Source organism: Rhinolophus sinicus, chromosome 7, assembly GCF_057876585.1.
Source record: "Rhinolophus sinicus isolate RSI-liver-muscle chromosome 7, RSI-T2T, whole genome shotgun sequence".
NCBI classification, from domain to species: Eukaryota; Metazoa; Chordata; class Mammalia; order Chiroptera; family Rhinolophidae; genus Rhinolophus; species Rhinolophus sinicus.
The window spans coordinates 12981457-12997558 of NC_142507.1; the positions used below are offsets into that span (position 1 = coordinate 12981457).

General features: G+C 36.7%; 1 protein-coding gene across 10 annotated transcripts in view; it reads right to left on the reverse strand.

Annotated features, from left to right (window-relative positions):
• CSPP1 (centrosome and spindle pole associated protein 1) overlaps positions 1-16102 on the reverse strand; it is a 107288-nt gene that overhangs the window by 78825 nt on the left and 12361 nt on the right. For all 10 annotated transcript variants that reach the window (XM_088799388.1, XM_088799384.1, XM_088799391.1 and 7 more), the window contains exon 4: positions 364-467. In XM_088799388.1, the coding sequence (XP_088655514.1) occupies positions 364-467 (104 nt within the window). The remainder of the gene's footprint in view (positions 1-363; positions 468-16102) is intronic.

The window sequence follows — 16102 nt, forward strand, 5'->3', positions numbered from 1 at the left end:
CAACCAGAACTCCACGTGTCATTTTAACACATGGTTGGGGGGGAGTAGAGGAGTAGGGAATCATAAGTGGGCTATCTTAAACCATGGTAACTTGACAGAAAACATAAACCAGAATTTACAATCCCATTTACAATTAGAATCCACCTCCCTACTCCAAAGAGTCTGTTATTCCATGAAAACAGTTCTTAGCACCAATTTTTTTTTCTATCCATGCCATATACGTCACTCAACTTTCACTATAATACCCTATTGCTAGATACCACTGAAAACCCAAAATTAACACATGTAACTAAAACCTTAGGAAAACAAATTTAGGAGATGACTTCTGAAGCATAGGACCCAATAATTAATAGACCTCTTTACCTGAGTAAGATAGCGTCTGTAATCTTGTCGCAATTCTTCTTTTAGTTTATGTTTCTTCCGTTCATAGTCTTCCCCAAGTGGTAAACTTAACCCATAATCAATTCCTAAGAAGAAAACAAGTTCTTAAAGCAATGTAACTCATTTTCAATCCAATCTCAATTTTAATACAATCTCCTATGACAAAGCACAGTAGGAAGCAATACAGCCACGTTGATTCTGAGACCGGGATCGGGATAATAATTTTTTTATTTAAAATGTTCAATAGGTAATACAGTCACATAATGGAAAATATGGTCCCACCCATGAACCCCGGCCACTTAGTTCTCCTTCCTGCCCAGAACCACCAACATTACTATTTCTCGTATCTCCTTCAAGAGACTTTTTATGCATCTATAAATAGATACTTTTATATTATAGTGCTGGTGTGGGGTGGGTGTGCGTATATTTACTTCTTCCCCCTTTAGATGATGGGTCTACACTGTTTGGAATCTTGCTTTATCAAGGACAGCAAAACGAAAGCAAAGAAAAGCTGTTACCTTTCCTCCTTCAGTTAATTCTACCAAAATTTCTGTAAAATAAATACTGACAACAATTTCAGTGTTTTTCAGTCTGTGAAAATTAATAACATGATTTTTTAACCAACACAAATATCCTTGCTATAACAGGTTTGAGAAAAATTAGGGCCATGCGTGGTTCAGGCTGAAATTTCCCAAGTGAAGCCACCAATTCTGATTTCACATAAATGGACATTAATTTTTACTGTGGTAAAATGTACATAATATAAAATTTACCATTTTAACCATTTTTAAGTGTACAATTCAATGACATTAAGTTCATCCAAAATGTTGTGCACCCATCACCACTATCCATTTCCAGAATTTTTTCATCATCCTAAACAGAAACTCTGTAAAAGGATAATTTTTTTAAGGAAAACTTCAATTTTAAGCAGTGTTTCCTTACACAGAGTTCAAAAATCAATATACATTTTGGGGTAATGACAATAGTGATGGTTGCACGACTTGTAAATACACTCATAACCACTGAATTATACAATTTAAAGGGATGAACTCTCTGGTATATAAAGGATATCCCAACAAAGCTATTACAATCAAATCACATACTTTTCAAATATTTTAAATAGTACAATATTGTGTCAAGAAACAAAGATATCAGATCAGTATTTGATTTCTGAAGTCCCTCTGTCTTTTCTTAGTCCTACTATGTAATACTATGCTATAAAAAAGTTATCATTTCTAAACAAAATAAAATTTTCCTTAGAGAGTCAGCTACAAGCAATATAAATGAAGTAACTGACTAGAGTTTATAGACTGATAAGGATATCACCATTTTTGTGCCTTGTTCTTCATAATGCAACTAAAAGATAGGGACCTATCATGAATGTATCATACCACTGCTTTATTACATCACTGAAATATTTCAGGGACAAAAAGGCCAAAGCAGCATAAACATAAATGAATGTTGAGTCTTCTGCAATACTAAATTCCATTTTCCATTATAAACATTGTAGAATTCTGTTTATGAACAATGCCAGCCTCCTTAGCTGCTGATAAAAGAGGGTGTAACAGGATTCCTTAGGATACCTCTCACCCATGCTCCCAACACTCTTACAAAAAAATCTAAAGCATTTCATATGCTTGGAATTTTAAATCACCCTAGAAAGGCATTCTTTCCTCACAAAGGAATCTAAACTATTTTATTTTTTTTTTGGTATTACAACTGAAAAAAAAATTTTAATTAAAGTTTATTGGGGGTGACAATTGTTAGTAAAGTTACATAGGTTTCATGTGTACTATTCTGTAATACATTATCTACATATCACATTGTGTGCTCACCACCCAGAGTCAGTTCTTCCATCACCATATATTTGATCCCGTTTACCCTCATCCCCACCCCTCTCCCTCCTTACCTTTTAATGATACAGAATTTAAACCTAAAGAAACAATTTCAATTCTCACATTCAGAACAGAGTATCAATAAAAAACTAAACAATATAATCAACTGAGGTCAGGTCCATGCTTTATTCAATTTTATAATGCCTGACATACAACCTGCACCCCAGAAATGTTCACTGAATAAATGTGTGAATGAATATATGAATGAATGCCTAATAGAAAGGAAGGAGAGAAAAGAAGAAGAACACACTATTCTTAGAATTTCATTTTTGCTTCCAGCAGCCTGATTGCTCAGAGAGGAAGCATAACAACTGGTAACCACAGTTACCTGTCTCTAGTCAGAGTCACAAAGGATGCTCTATTGTGTCAAGGAGAAGCAAACAATGCTGCAAGGATGATGCCTCCCAACTTGCTCAGCGCTGCTCTCAGGGAACAATTCACGGCTTTCTGAAAAGTCATGGGTTTAAGGTGGTTTTTACTACTGTTTTTCCATTTTGCTTGGTGGACTTTCGTGGAAGAGTAGGAAGAAAAATTTTCATTTTCACATAAATTACTGTTCATACTAAGTTCAATTTTATTTATCATGAGTATTTGCTTTTTCTATTAATTCAAATAGTATTTGTAATAATTGTCTTAAAAGACAAGTAAATATATATACATAATGCCTTCTTTCTGAATTTAAAATTTAGATTTAAAGTTTTATTAAGGTTTACTCAACAGAAAATAATAACTCTTGAATTCTTATTTTTCTCAGCTGGTACCAATCTTCTGGCATTAGAGGTAAGTCATAGAAATAAACCTAAGAACTTATGGAACAATTTATTCTGTTCATTTTAACCTGTGCATTAACAATGCATCTCGGGGGCTGGCCCGGTGGCTCAGGCGGTTGGAGCTCCATGCTCCTAACTCTGAAGGCTGCTGGTTCAATTCCCACATAGGCCAGTGGGCTCTCAACCACAAGGCTGCCAGTTCAATTCCTTGACTCCCACAAGGGATGGTGGGCAGCACCCCCTGCAACTAAAATTGAACACAGAACCTTGAGTTGAGCTGCCGCTGAGCTCTCGGATGGCTCAGTTGGTTGGAGCGTGTCCTCTCAACCACAAGGTTGCCGGTTCGACTCCCGCAAGGGGTGGTGGGCTGTGCCCCCTTCAACTAGCAACGGCAACTGGACCTGGAACTGAGCTGCGCCCTCCACAACTAAGACTGAAAGGACAACAACTTGAAGCTGAACAGTACCCTCCACAACTAACATTGAAAGGACAACAACTTGGAAGAAAGTCCTGGAAGTACACACTGTTCCCCAATAAAGTCCTGTTCCCCTTCACCAATAAAAAACAAAACAAAACAAACAAAAAAAAACAACAGTGCATCTCAGTTGACTTTAATGAGCTAAGAAACATGGTGAGACTCACTTATTCAGAGCAGTTGTCTTCTGCTAGTTCTAGTGGTGTTGGTGTCACCTTAGGGCCATTTGAAGTGCTGTCACTTCAGCAAGGACACCACCACTGACTCTAACATTATGCTTCAGAATGACATCAGTTAGAAACATTTGGTTTCTATAGTGATTCTGGGTTAGATAAAATATTTAAAACTAAAATACACAATCTTTTTAAAACTAATACACCTTCTAACATAGCACTCATAATACACACTTTATAAAACAAATTACCATGGAATACTTAGTTTCTTCTTTTCATTATTACATTACCATAAAAAGTCATTATGTAAAAATAAAGGACAAATTATAAATAATAATAGGCCTTTCCATAAGCAGATGACTTACTAAGAGATGTGACTATTTTTTTAAGCGTAGATGTATTTTGACATGATCACACAATGGAATGTTACACAGCAATAAGAGTATATGACTTACAATTACAATACAACAATATGGATGAATCTCACAAACCTGCTGAACAAGAGAAGCCCAGACACAACAGTACATACCCTTTCATTCCATTTAGCAAAGACACACACAGCAGTACGCTGTTGAGATGTGACTACTTTAATTGAGGAGAACATTGTACTCAAACTTCAGCTATAAAGCTATTGTTACAAATCACCCACTGGACGTGCTCATATCACACAGGATGTGCTCAATTCCTCCAACAAGTTGTGACAACACACGTGAAGTGCTGCCTCCCCGGGAAGCTCATCAGAGACTCAGTGCCCAAGGCTGTCACTGGACGCTGGTCATACAGGTACCCTCTGCCTAGCATGTACACAGGTTCCCCAAAAGGGAAGCACGTGTCCTGTATAAACCACATGGTTGCTGCACAACGAGCCACACTAATCCCTTAGGGAAAAGTTTTATAGCAGTGCGGAAAACCATTTACTCAGCTAGCTTCCAGATACTAGCCCAGGGCCAGCTTTGAAGCAGGCCTTTCTAAGGACAGGCAGTCCCAGGCCTGTTGTTAATAATGTATAAAGAAGTGTAAGCCCTTGCCCAACGGTACAGCACCTAGTCCATAAACAAGCAAGCAAATAATTTCAGTAGAACATACTAAGTGCTTGCTACTTGACTCCTTCTATAACCTACTGCAAGTACCAATCAGTTTGGTACACAGTGAATTTTCCTTTCAGCCAGGGATAAGGTTTTATACCAGGTCTAGGTTGACTTTTTTTTTTTTTCAACTCACATTTTAGATTCTTTTTTGGAATAAAACAGGCTCTTAACTGTTTATTACAACATTATTCATGAGTTGCAAAACTTCTCTCTCCATGTTTTCCCCTGTTCCCATTTTAATCTTCTGTATACCCCATTCAATCTTGGCTGCCATAATCAGACAGAAAAGGCAGGCACACTACTTTCTTGCATCTGTAGCAGAAACCTTAGCAACACAGTAACTGTTCCAGGTCTGGCAATAAATGCATTAGGTTGTTTTCCATCTCAAGAGGTCATGGTCATGTCCCTGTAATTTAAATCACGAAAGTAGTATTTTCAAATGCAGAACAGGGTCTACAAGGTATGATCAAAACCTACAGTGAATGTTTAAATAAAAAGCTTTATTACAGTAAAAGACACATTGCCATCAGCGCCCTCAAAACACTTCCACGTTGCTTTGAACACACTCATCCCATCGTTCTTGCCACTTTCTGAAGCCGTTCTGGAAGTCCTCTTTTGTGAGTGTCTTTAGTTGTGCTGTTGTGGCTGCCTCGATGTCCTGAATTGATTCAAAATATTTTCCTTTCATGGTCATTTTGACTTTGGGGAAGAGCCAGTAGTTGCACGGTGCCAGATCCAGTGAATAAGGTAGATGAGGACACCCTGTAATGTTTTTATTTGATAGAAATTGCTGTACCAGAAGTGATGTGTGACACAGCGAGTTGTCATTGATGGAGGATGAAAGAAAGACACAAAAGAGGACTTCCAGAACTCCTTCAGAAAGTGGCAAGAATGATGGGATACGTGTGTTTGAAGCGAAGGGGAGTATTTTGAGATGGATTAATGGCAATGTGTCTTTTACTATAATAAATTATTTAATGTAAACGTTCACCATATTTTTCGATCACACCTCGTATGCTACCATATATAGAAAAAGAAGAGAGGGCTATATCCATGGGTACAAGGTCTACTCAAGAAAATGTACAAGAAACTGCTTTAACAAGAGAGACTGAAGGACAGGACTGGGATGGTATGAGATAATAGAAAATATAGATAGATAGATAGATAGATAGATAGATAGATAGATAGATGATAGATAGATAGATAGATAGATAGATGATAGATAGATAGATGATAGATAGATGATAGATAGATAGATGATAGATAGATGATAGATAGATAGATGATAGATAGATAGATGATAGATAGATGATAGATAGATAGATGATAGATAGATAGATGATAGATGATAGATAGATAGATAGATAGATAGATAGATAGATGATAGATAGATAGATGATAGATAGATGATAGATAGATAGATGATAGATAGATGATAGATAGATGATAGATAGATAGATAGATGATAGATAGATAGATAGATAGATGATAGATAGATAGATGATAGATAGATGATAGATAGATAGATGATAGATAGATAGATGATAGATAGATGATAGATAGATAGATGATAGATAGATAGATGATAGATAGATGATAGATAGATAGATGATAGATAGATAGATGATAGATAGATAGATGATAGATAGATAGATAGATAGATAGATAGATAGATAGATAGATAGATAGATAGATAGATCTCTGCCCCTAGTTCCTGGCACAGAGCTACTAAAACCCTTGTAATTTCCCAAGTTATAACAGCACTAGGCTGGTCAAGATGGCGAAATAGAAAAACACTGTGCTTACCTCCTCCCACAACCACATCAAAATTATAACTAAATTACTAAACAGCCATTACTGAGAACCACCTGAAGACAAGCTAAACAGACTCCTATAAGTAAGGATATATTTTTTAAAAAGCCACAATGAGACAAGTAGGTGGGGAGGAAACTTGAAATGGGCTCGTCACACACCCATGTGCCCATGTGTGGCATTTAGAATCAGGAGTGTTATCTTGGCTGCGGAGGTCCCCGCCTGAGGAGCAAGAGGTCCCAGCCGCACAGCTGGCTCCCAGTCCAGGGCACCAAAAGGAGTCCCTGTAACATCTGACTGTGAAAAACAATGGGGTTTGAATCAGTTAGACGGAGGGCTGCTGGAGTCACAGGCAGCATAGGGGCACCAGAAGGAGAAGAAAGACAGCAAGCGATTGAAAACCTATTTGAAGAAACAATAACAGAAAACTTCCCTAACCTGGTGAAGGAAATAGACATACAAGTCCAGGAAGCTCAGAGATTCCCAAACAAGAAGAACTCAAAGAGGCCCACACCAAGACATATCATAATTAAAATGTCAAAGGTTAAAAAACAAAAGAGAAACTTAAAAGTAGCAAGAAAAAACCTGTGAGTTACCTAAAGGGAACTCCCATAAGACTGTCAGCTGATTTCTCAACAGAAACTTTGCAGGCCAGGAGGGAATGGTAGAAAACACTAAAAGTGATGAAAAGCAAGGACCCACAACCAAGATTACCCAGCAAGGCTACCATTTAGAATCAAAGGAGAGACATAAAGAGATTTGAAGAAAAGAGTAAGCTAAGGAGTTCATCACCACTAAACCAGTACACAAGAAATGTTAAAGGAACTTCTTTAAGTAGAAAAGACATGATCAAAAATGTGAAAAAGAAAACAGGAAAGAAAAAAAAAATGCTCACTGACAAATGCAAACACTTAGTACAAGCAGTGAATCAACAAACTATAAAGTTAGTACAAAGGTTAAAAGGCAAAGTAGGAAGATCATGTGTAATTACTAAATAAATCAAGGAATGCATGCATACACACACACACACACGAAGTTAAAAAAAATGACAAAAATATAGACATAAAAAGGGTGAGCAAAAATTGCACTGCTTTTAGAATGTATTCTAACTTAAGCAACCATCAACTTAAAATAGGTTGCTATAAACATAGTTTGGTATATAGGATGGTATATAGGTTTCATGGTAACGACAAAGCAAAAATCTACAAAAGATACACAAGAAATAAAGAGAAAGGAATCCAAACAAGACACTATAAAAAGTCATCAACACGCAAGAGAATAAGAAAGGAATAGAAAATAACTACAAACACAATCAGAAAACAATAAAAGGTAATAACTACATACCTATCAATAATTACTTTAAATGCAAAAGGATTAAATTCTGCAATCAAAGCTATACGGTGGCTGAATTAATAGAAAAGAAAAGACCAATACATACTCATACACTGCCTAAAAGAGACCCACTTCAGATGGAAAGACACACACAGACTGAAAGTAAAGGGATGGAAAAAGATATTTCATGCAAATGAAAATGAAAAATGGCTGGGATAGCCATACTAACAGATAAAATCGACTTTAAAACGAGGGTGATAACAAGAGACAAAGAAGGACATTCCATAATGATAAAAGGATCACTCCAACAAAAGGATACAACTCTTGTAAACATCTATGTAGCCAAGGTAGGAGCACCTATATATATAAAGCAAATATTGATGGACATAAAGGGGAGAAGTCGATGGTAATACATCATAGTAGGGGACTTTAACATCTCACTGATATCAATGGATATATCATCCAGACAGAAAGTCAATGAGGAAACAGTGGCCTTAAATGACACATTAACCTGATGGACTTGATATTTTTTGGACAATTCAGTCAAAAGCAGGAGACTATACATTCTTTTCAAATACATATAGAACATTTTCCAGAATAGACCACATGTTAGGACACAAAAAAAAAAGTCTCACTAAACTTAAGAAAACTGAAATATCAAGCATCTTCTCCAATCACAATGGTATGACACTAGAAATCAATTACTGAAAACTGAAAAACACACAAACACATGGAGGCTAAGCAACATGCTACTAAACAAAGAATGGCTTAATAATGAGATCAAGGAAGAAATCAAAAAATACTTTGAGACAAATGAAAATGAAAACACAGTGACCCAAAAAAGATTTATGGGACACAACCAAAGCAGTTCTAAGAGAGAAATTTATACCTACCAGCCTATATCAAGAAACAAGGAAAATCTCAAATAAAAATCTAACCTTATACCTAAAGGAACTACAAAAGAATAAACAAAGCCCAAAGTAAATAGAAATTAAGAAAATCATAAAGATCAAAGAAAAAATAAACAAAATAGAGTCTAAAATAAGTACAGAAAAGATCAATGAAAAGATTTAAAAAATTGATAAACCTTTAGCCAGGCTCATCAAAAAAAGAGAGAGGGCCCACATAAAATCAGAAACGAAAGAGAAGTGACAACTGACACCCCAGAAATAACAAAGGATTATAAGGAAATACTACAAACTATTAAATGCCAACAAATTGGATGACTTGGAAGAAATGGAAAAATTCCTAGCAACATACTATCTTCCAAGACTGAATCGTAAAAAAACAGAAAATCTGAACAGACTGATAACTACTAATGAAATCAAACAGTAATCAAAAAACTCCTAATAAACAGAATCCCTGGACCAGATGGCTTCACAGGTGAGTTTTACCAGACATTCAAGGAAGAAATAATACCTACCCTTCTCAAACTATTCCAAAAAATTGAAGAGGAAGGAAGGCTCCCAAACTCATTTTACAAGGCCAGCATTCCCCCAGTCCTAGAACCAGACAAAGACACTACAAAAAAAAGAAAATTATAGGCCAGTGTCCTAGATAAACACCGATGTAAAAATCTGGAACAAAATATTGGCAAACTAAATTCAGTACTCCTTTAAAAAGATCATACACCATGATCAAGTGGGATTTTTTTCCTGGGATGCAAGATTGATTCAATATCTGCAAATCAAGTAATATGATACAAGCACCACATAAACAACTGAAGCATAAAAATCATATAATATCAACAGATGCAGAAAAAGCATTCGACAAAATCCAACATCCATTTATGATTAAAAAAAAACAAACTCTTAGGAAATTGGGGATAGAGGGAACATACCTCAACATAATAAAGGTTACATATGACAAGCCCACAGGTAGAATCATACTCAATGGTGAAAAGCTGAAAGCCTTTTCTCTAAGATCAGGAACAAGACAAAGATGTCCGCTTTTACCACTTCTATTCAATGTAGTATTAGAAGTCCTGGCCAGAGTAATCAAACAAGAAAAAGAAATAAAGGCATTTGAATTGGAAAGGCAGAAGTAAAACTGTCACTATTTGCAGATGATGTGATACTATATGGAGAGAACCGTAAAGATTCCACACACACACAAAAAAACTATTAGAACTAATAAATGAATTCAGTAAAGTCACGATATACAAAATTAATATTCAGAAATCCATTGTATTTTTATACACGAATAATGAACTATCAGAAAAAGAAATTAAGAAAACAATCCAATTTACAATTGCATCAAAAAGAATAAAATATCTATGAATAAATTTAACAAAAGAGATAAAAGACCTATACTTGGAAAACTGTAAGACACTGAAGAAAGAAATTGAAGAAGATATAAATAAATGGAAGCACATACCATGCTCATGGATAGGAAGAATTAGCATCGTTCAAATGTCCATACTACCCAAAGCAATCTACAGATTCGATGCCATCCCTATTAAAATATCAATGACATTTTTCCCAGATCTACAACAAATAATCCTAATATTTTTATGGAACCACAAAAGATCCCAAGCAGCCAAGGCAATCTTGAGAAAGAACAAAGTTGGAAGTATCACGCTGCTTGATATCGAACTATACTGCAAGGCTATACTAATCAAAACAGCATGATCTGGCATAAAAAAGACACACAACACACAGATCAATGAAACAGAATAGAGAGGACAGAAATAAACTTATGCCTTTATAGTCAATTAATCTATGACAAAGGAGGCAAGTATATACAATAGGGTAATGACAGTCTTTTCAATAAATGGTATTGGGAAAACTAGACAGATGGGTACATCAAACTAAAAAGTTTTCGCACATTGAAATCATCAACAAAATGAAAAGACAACTTACTGAATGGGAAAGGTATTTGTCAATGATATATCTGATAAGGGGTTAATATCGAAAATATATAAGGAACTCATACCACTTAATACCAAAAAAAACCAAAACAATCCAATTTAAAAATGGGCAGAGGACCTGAATAGACATTTGTCCGAAGAGGACATAGAGATGGCCAACAGATATATGAAAAGATGCTCAACATCACTAATCATCAGGAAAATGCAAACCAAACCTCAACGAGATAGCACCTCACACCTGAAGAATGGCTATCATCAATCAATGATACACAGAAAGGGAACCCTGGTGCACTGCTGCTGGGATTGTAAACTGGTACAGCTACTGTGGAAAACACTATGGAGGTTCCTCAACAAATAGAACTACCCTGTGACCCAGCAATTCCACTTCTGGGGATTTATCCAAAGAAATCCAAAACATTAATTCAAAGAGATATATGTATCCCTATGTTCACTGCAGCATTATTTACAGTAGCCAAGATATGGAAGCAACCTACATGTCCATCAACAGATGAATGGATAAAGACCTGGTACATATACACAACAGAATGTTACTCAGCCAAAAAAAAAAATGAAACCTTGCCATTTGCAACCACATGGATGGACCTAGAGGGTATCATGCTAAGTGAGATAAGTCAGAGAAAGACAAATACCATATAATTTTACTTATATGTGTAATCTAAACAACAAAATAAATAAATACAACAGAAACAAACTCACAGATCAGAGAACAAACTGACGGTTGCCAGATGGGAGAGGGGTTAAGGGGATGGGTGGAAAAGGCGAAGGGATTAAGTACAAATTGGCAGTTACAAAATAGTCACAGGTATGTAAAGCATGGCATAGGGAATAAAGTCAATTATATTCTAATAACTACATATAGTGTCAGATGGGTACTAAACTTCTCAGGGTGATCGCTTCGTAAGTTACATAAATGTCTAAATATCGTGTTTCACACTGAAACTAATATAATGTTGTATGTCAATTGTAATTTTAAAAGTTTTTTTTTAACTAAAAAGAGAACTAGGAACATCTTTTGTTCCAATGAGGTGACTCTGGATGGGATCCTGGATGAGAGCCGGTCACTGGAAAGATGAAGCCATGATTAGAAGCTTGGGATTGTCGGCCCCACCTCCCATTCTCTTGAGAAGTGAGAAGGGCTGCAAATGGATAATGATCCATCATGCCTAGGTGATGAAGCCTCCACAAAATGCCCAAAGTGCAGGGTTCAGACAGGTTCCAGGTTGGTGAGCACGCAGAGGTAGAGTGGTGCCAGGAGAGGGCCTGGAAAGCTCCACCCCGTCCCGCATACCTCACCCTATGCAGCTCTTCCATATGGATGTACATTTATATCCTTTATCACATCCATTTACAATAAACCAGTAAATATAAATGAACCATTTTCCTGAGATACGTGAGCTGCTCCAGCAAATTAATTGAACCCATGGAGAGGGTTATTGGGACGGACCTCCAATCTTTAGCCGGTTGGTCAGAAGCACAGGTGATAACCTAAGCTTGCGACTGGTGTCTTAAGAAAGAGTCGGTAGTCTTGTAGGACTGAAGCCGTAACCTGTGGGACCTGATGCTGTCTCGGGTAGACAGTGCCAGAATTTATTTGAATTGTAGGACACCCAGATGGTGTCCGAGAATTGCTTGTTGTTGTGAGGGGAAACCTCCACATATGTGGTGACCAGAGTGTCAGAAGTGTTTTACATAAAAGTGAAGGAGACACACAGGAAAGAAAGATGTTCTAGGGAAGAAGAAGGTTTCTCCCTGCATAAGAAACAAAAAAACTGCTGAGTTTTTCCTTTTCAGAGGATCACAAAATTTCATGCTATATATACTTCTGTACTTTATAACTGTTTCGCTGTGTGCATGTTTTTTCTTCATTTCTTAAATGAAAAACACAAAACAAAAAATACCTTCAAATAGGGCAGTAATCTCTTCCTCGTCATTGAGTCAGAAACTACATTTCAAAAGCAGTTGAGTCGAAATATATGTGCATATGGAAAAAATGCTGAAAGTACTGGCTGCATTATTTCATCTATTAAAAATGTCTTCCAGGTTGTAAAGTATCAAAATCAAAGGGATAATGCTCAACTTCTCCAAGGGAAAAAAATGCTCAACTTATCTAAGGAAGAGAAAGGATGAGGAGATGATCTGAGATATAATAGACCTAAATTTAAAAAAATTAATGGGAGCACTTCTCAACAGTAATGGTTATTAAACACGAAAATGAGTTAGTAAAAAAAGTCAAAGACTTGTTTAACAACAACAACAAAAATCACAAATATGCCTATTATGGCTTAAGGAGATAGACAATGTCATTCGCTTTTTAGAGATCATTTTCAGCTGACTCATAATTTTATTCAATCTGAATAAACTCCTTACCAAGGACATCATTTCATGATTTTATATGGACTAAACCACGTATATGCTGGGTATAATAAAGAATTTGGCTAGCCTTTGTCTCTGATCCCTGGGGGGTAACTTTAAATCCTTGGACTTTTCCAAGTGATGGGAGCGTCTTTGTTATTCATGGCAGGTCCCTACGACCATACCTGACAGTTTACACTAATGAGGTGACCCGTGGTGAACCCCTAGATAATTTATGCTAAAGAGATGACATAGATGAGGACTGGTCACACAAGAAGGACCAACCACGTGACTAGATGGTGGACCTTAGAGCCATCTGACATCAGCCTGACATCAGGGGGAAAATAGGGAGTCTGGGCATTGAGCCCTGCAGGGAATGATTCAATCAGTCGTGCTTACACAAGGAAACCCTAGTAAAAACTCTGGACACCAAAGCTCAGATGAGCATCCCAGTTGGCAATAGTCTGTATATTGTCACACATTGATATGCCAGAGGGTGACGTACCACTGAGGCTGACAGAGCTTCATGTTTGGACCCTCCCAGACTGTGCCATGTGTGTCTCTCCCTGTGGTTGGTTCTGATTTGTATCCCGTTGCTATAATAAAACTGTAATAATAAGTATAGCATTTTCCGGAGTTCTGAGTCATTTTAGTGACTTATCGAACTTGAGGAGATAGTGGAAACCCCCATATTTGCAGTGAGCTAGTTGGAAGTGAGGATGGCCTATGGACCCCTGACCTTGCAGCTGGTGTCTGAGGTCAGAAAAGTCTGGTGGAGGACTGTGCCCTCAACCTGTGAAGTTTGGACCAACTCTGGGCTACTGGTGTCAGAAGTCATTGTAATGCCCCTCAAATCCTTCTGTAAGAGGTATAAATGGTGGAAAATGAGCCACATGGATAAGCATTATCCATACCGTCAGTATCAAACAAATGAATTTACAAAATCATAAAAATGTAGTGTTACACGATAGTTGTACTATGAGCTATCAAGAATAGGTTGCTTTCATTGGCTAAAATGAATATTGCCGATTTATATATTATTGATAGCTACAAGGTTTAATTACTCATTAAAGTATGGTGTCACAGCTTTAATTCAACATATAACTTCCAAACTTGACCTTTATCATCAGTTTGTTTTATAATTGCTAGGTGAGATCACCTAAGTAAACTCTCTATTGCCAAGTCATTTTACATTTTTCTTAATATCAAAAATTATATAATTGGCCTTATTTTAGGGCCACAATTATTCAGGCAAGAAGTCAGTAACTGAATATCGATTAGAGGTATAAAATTAGTTAAATTATATATTATTCTTTAATAAGATCCAGTGTGCATCAAAAATAATTATTGCTTCACTTGGCAATAAAAGAAACATTCCATGAAAATTAAATTCTATACACCCAAGAGAATTGTTTCTTTTTGCAATGAGGACCTTCATTCATTCATTTGAAATATGTTTTTTAAGCACCGACGAGCCAGGCACTGTGGTAGGTAAGCAATAAATAACACAACGTCAGGCAAGCTGGCATGCCATTGCGATCCAACAGAGAGCTCAAGTTCAAAACTATTTTTCAAGGGGAGTACCGACGCCATAGGAGCACAAGGCAGGAATGGCCAATACAATCTCATAAAAGTGATAAAAGTGTAAAGTGATCACACAGGAAACCAGAAGCCCTTCAAGGATTTGAAGCAGAGACTAACGTGATCAGTTTTGTTTCGTGGAAGGATACTAATGGCAGTGCCGAGACTTAGTAGAGAAAGTAGACCGTAGAACAAAAGAACACTAGAAAACAAATCTACATGAGACAATGGAGACCTACATAAAATAATGTCTGTGCACTTGGGGAAAAGTAAATTTATTTGAGGTTTAGGCATTAGAATCCGCTGGACTTGTGTAATTACGTGCAATGGGCTATCAAGGGACGAGAGGAGTCAAGGATGACAGCCAGCTCACTGGAGCACCAAAAGTTTGAAAGGAATAAAGTCAATTTTGCAGATATCGATTCTGAGGTCATGACATTCAAGTATAGATGTCCAGTAGGAAGTGAGATAATTGGGTCTGGAGATCATAAAAGAAATTCGGAATGGGAGTCACGAATACACTGATGGTTAATAGAGCCCGGTAAGCGGGTGAGGTCACTCAAGGAACATATGAAATGAAAAAGAGGGCCCAAGACAGGGGTACCAATTAAGGAACAGGCAGAGGTCACCGTCTGTACGTTCGACTTTAAATTCTCCATCATTTGTGAATGCAGTAATCAAAGAATAACTCTTAATGCAATTCTCAAAAATCAAAAACCTACTTTTAAAAAGATGTAAAAGAGGTTGAGAAATTTATATCGTGCACCAATTACGTGCCAGTCATCTTTTCATATGTATTCAGTTATTGCCACAATAACCTTTTAAGGTAGATGCCATTTTTAAGATGAAGAAACAAAGAGCTTAAATAACTTGTGTCAGGTCGCAAAGGCCCAAGAACCACAGTCCAAAGCAACTTGTAATCGCAGAATTTCAAAGTAATTCTGACTGACCTTAGTGCTCGAGAGAACCTACCACTAAACTTTTAAAATACTATGTCTTGAAATAATCAAATGTTTGATTCATCAAAATTTAGGATTAAAAGATAATCCAACTTCTTTATGGTTCAGGGAAAGAAACTGAGGGCCTTAGAGATTAAGGAACTTAACCAAAATATGTATAATTCTTAAGCTCACCAAAGCTGTATATCAGCCAATAACTTGTAAGAGAAACAGAATTGAAAGTGTTATCTATATATCCGATACTAAAAGTACGATGTCCACCTTCAGCTGTTTTTCTAGTAGAGAAAAAGAGCCCACTAACTATTCAGTCTCTTAGCCAGTTTCTCCTTGTACCCAGTGACATACAAATGCAACGCAGCTAACAATTTAGGAGTGAAAAACAGTCCACATGAGA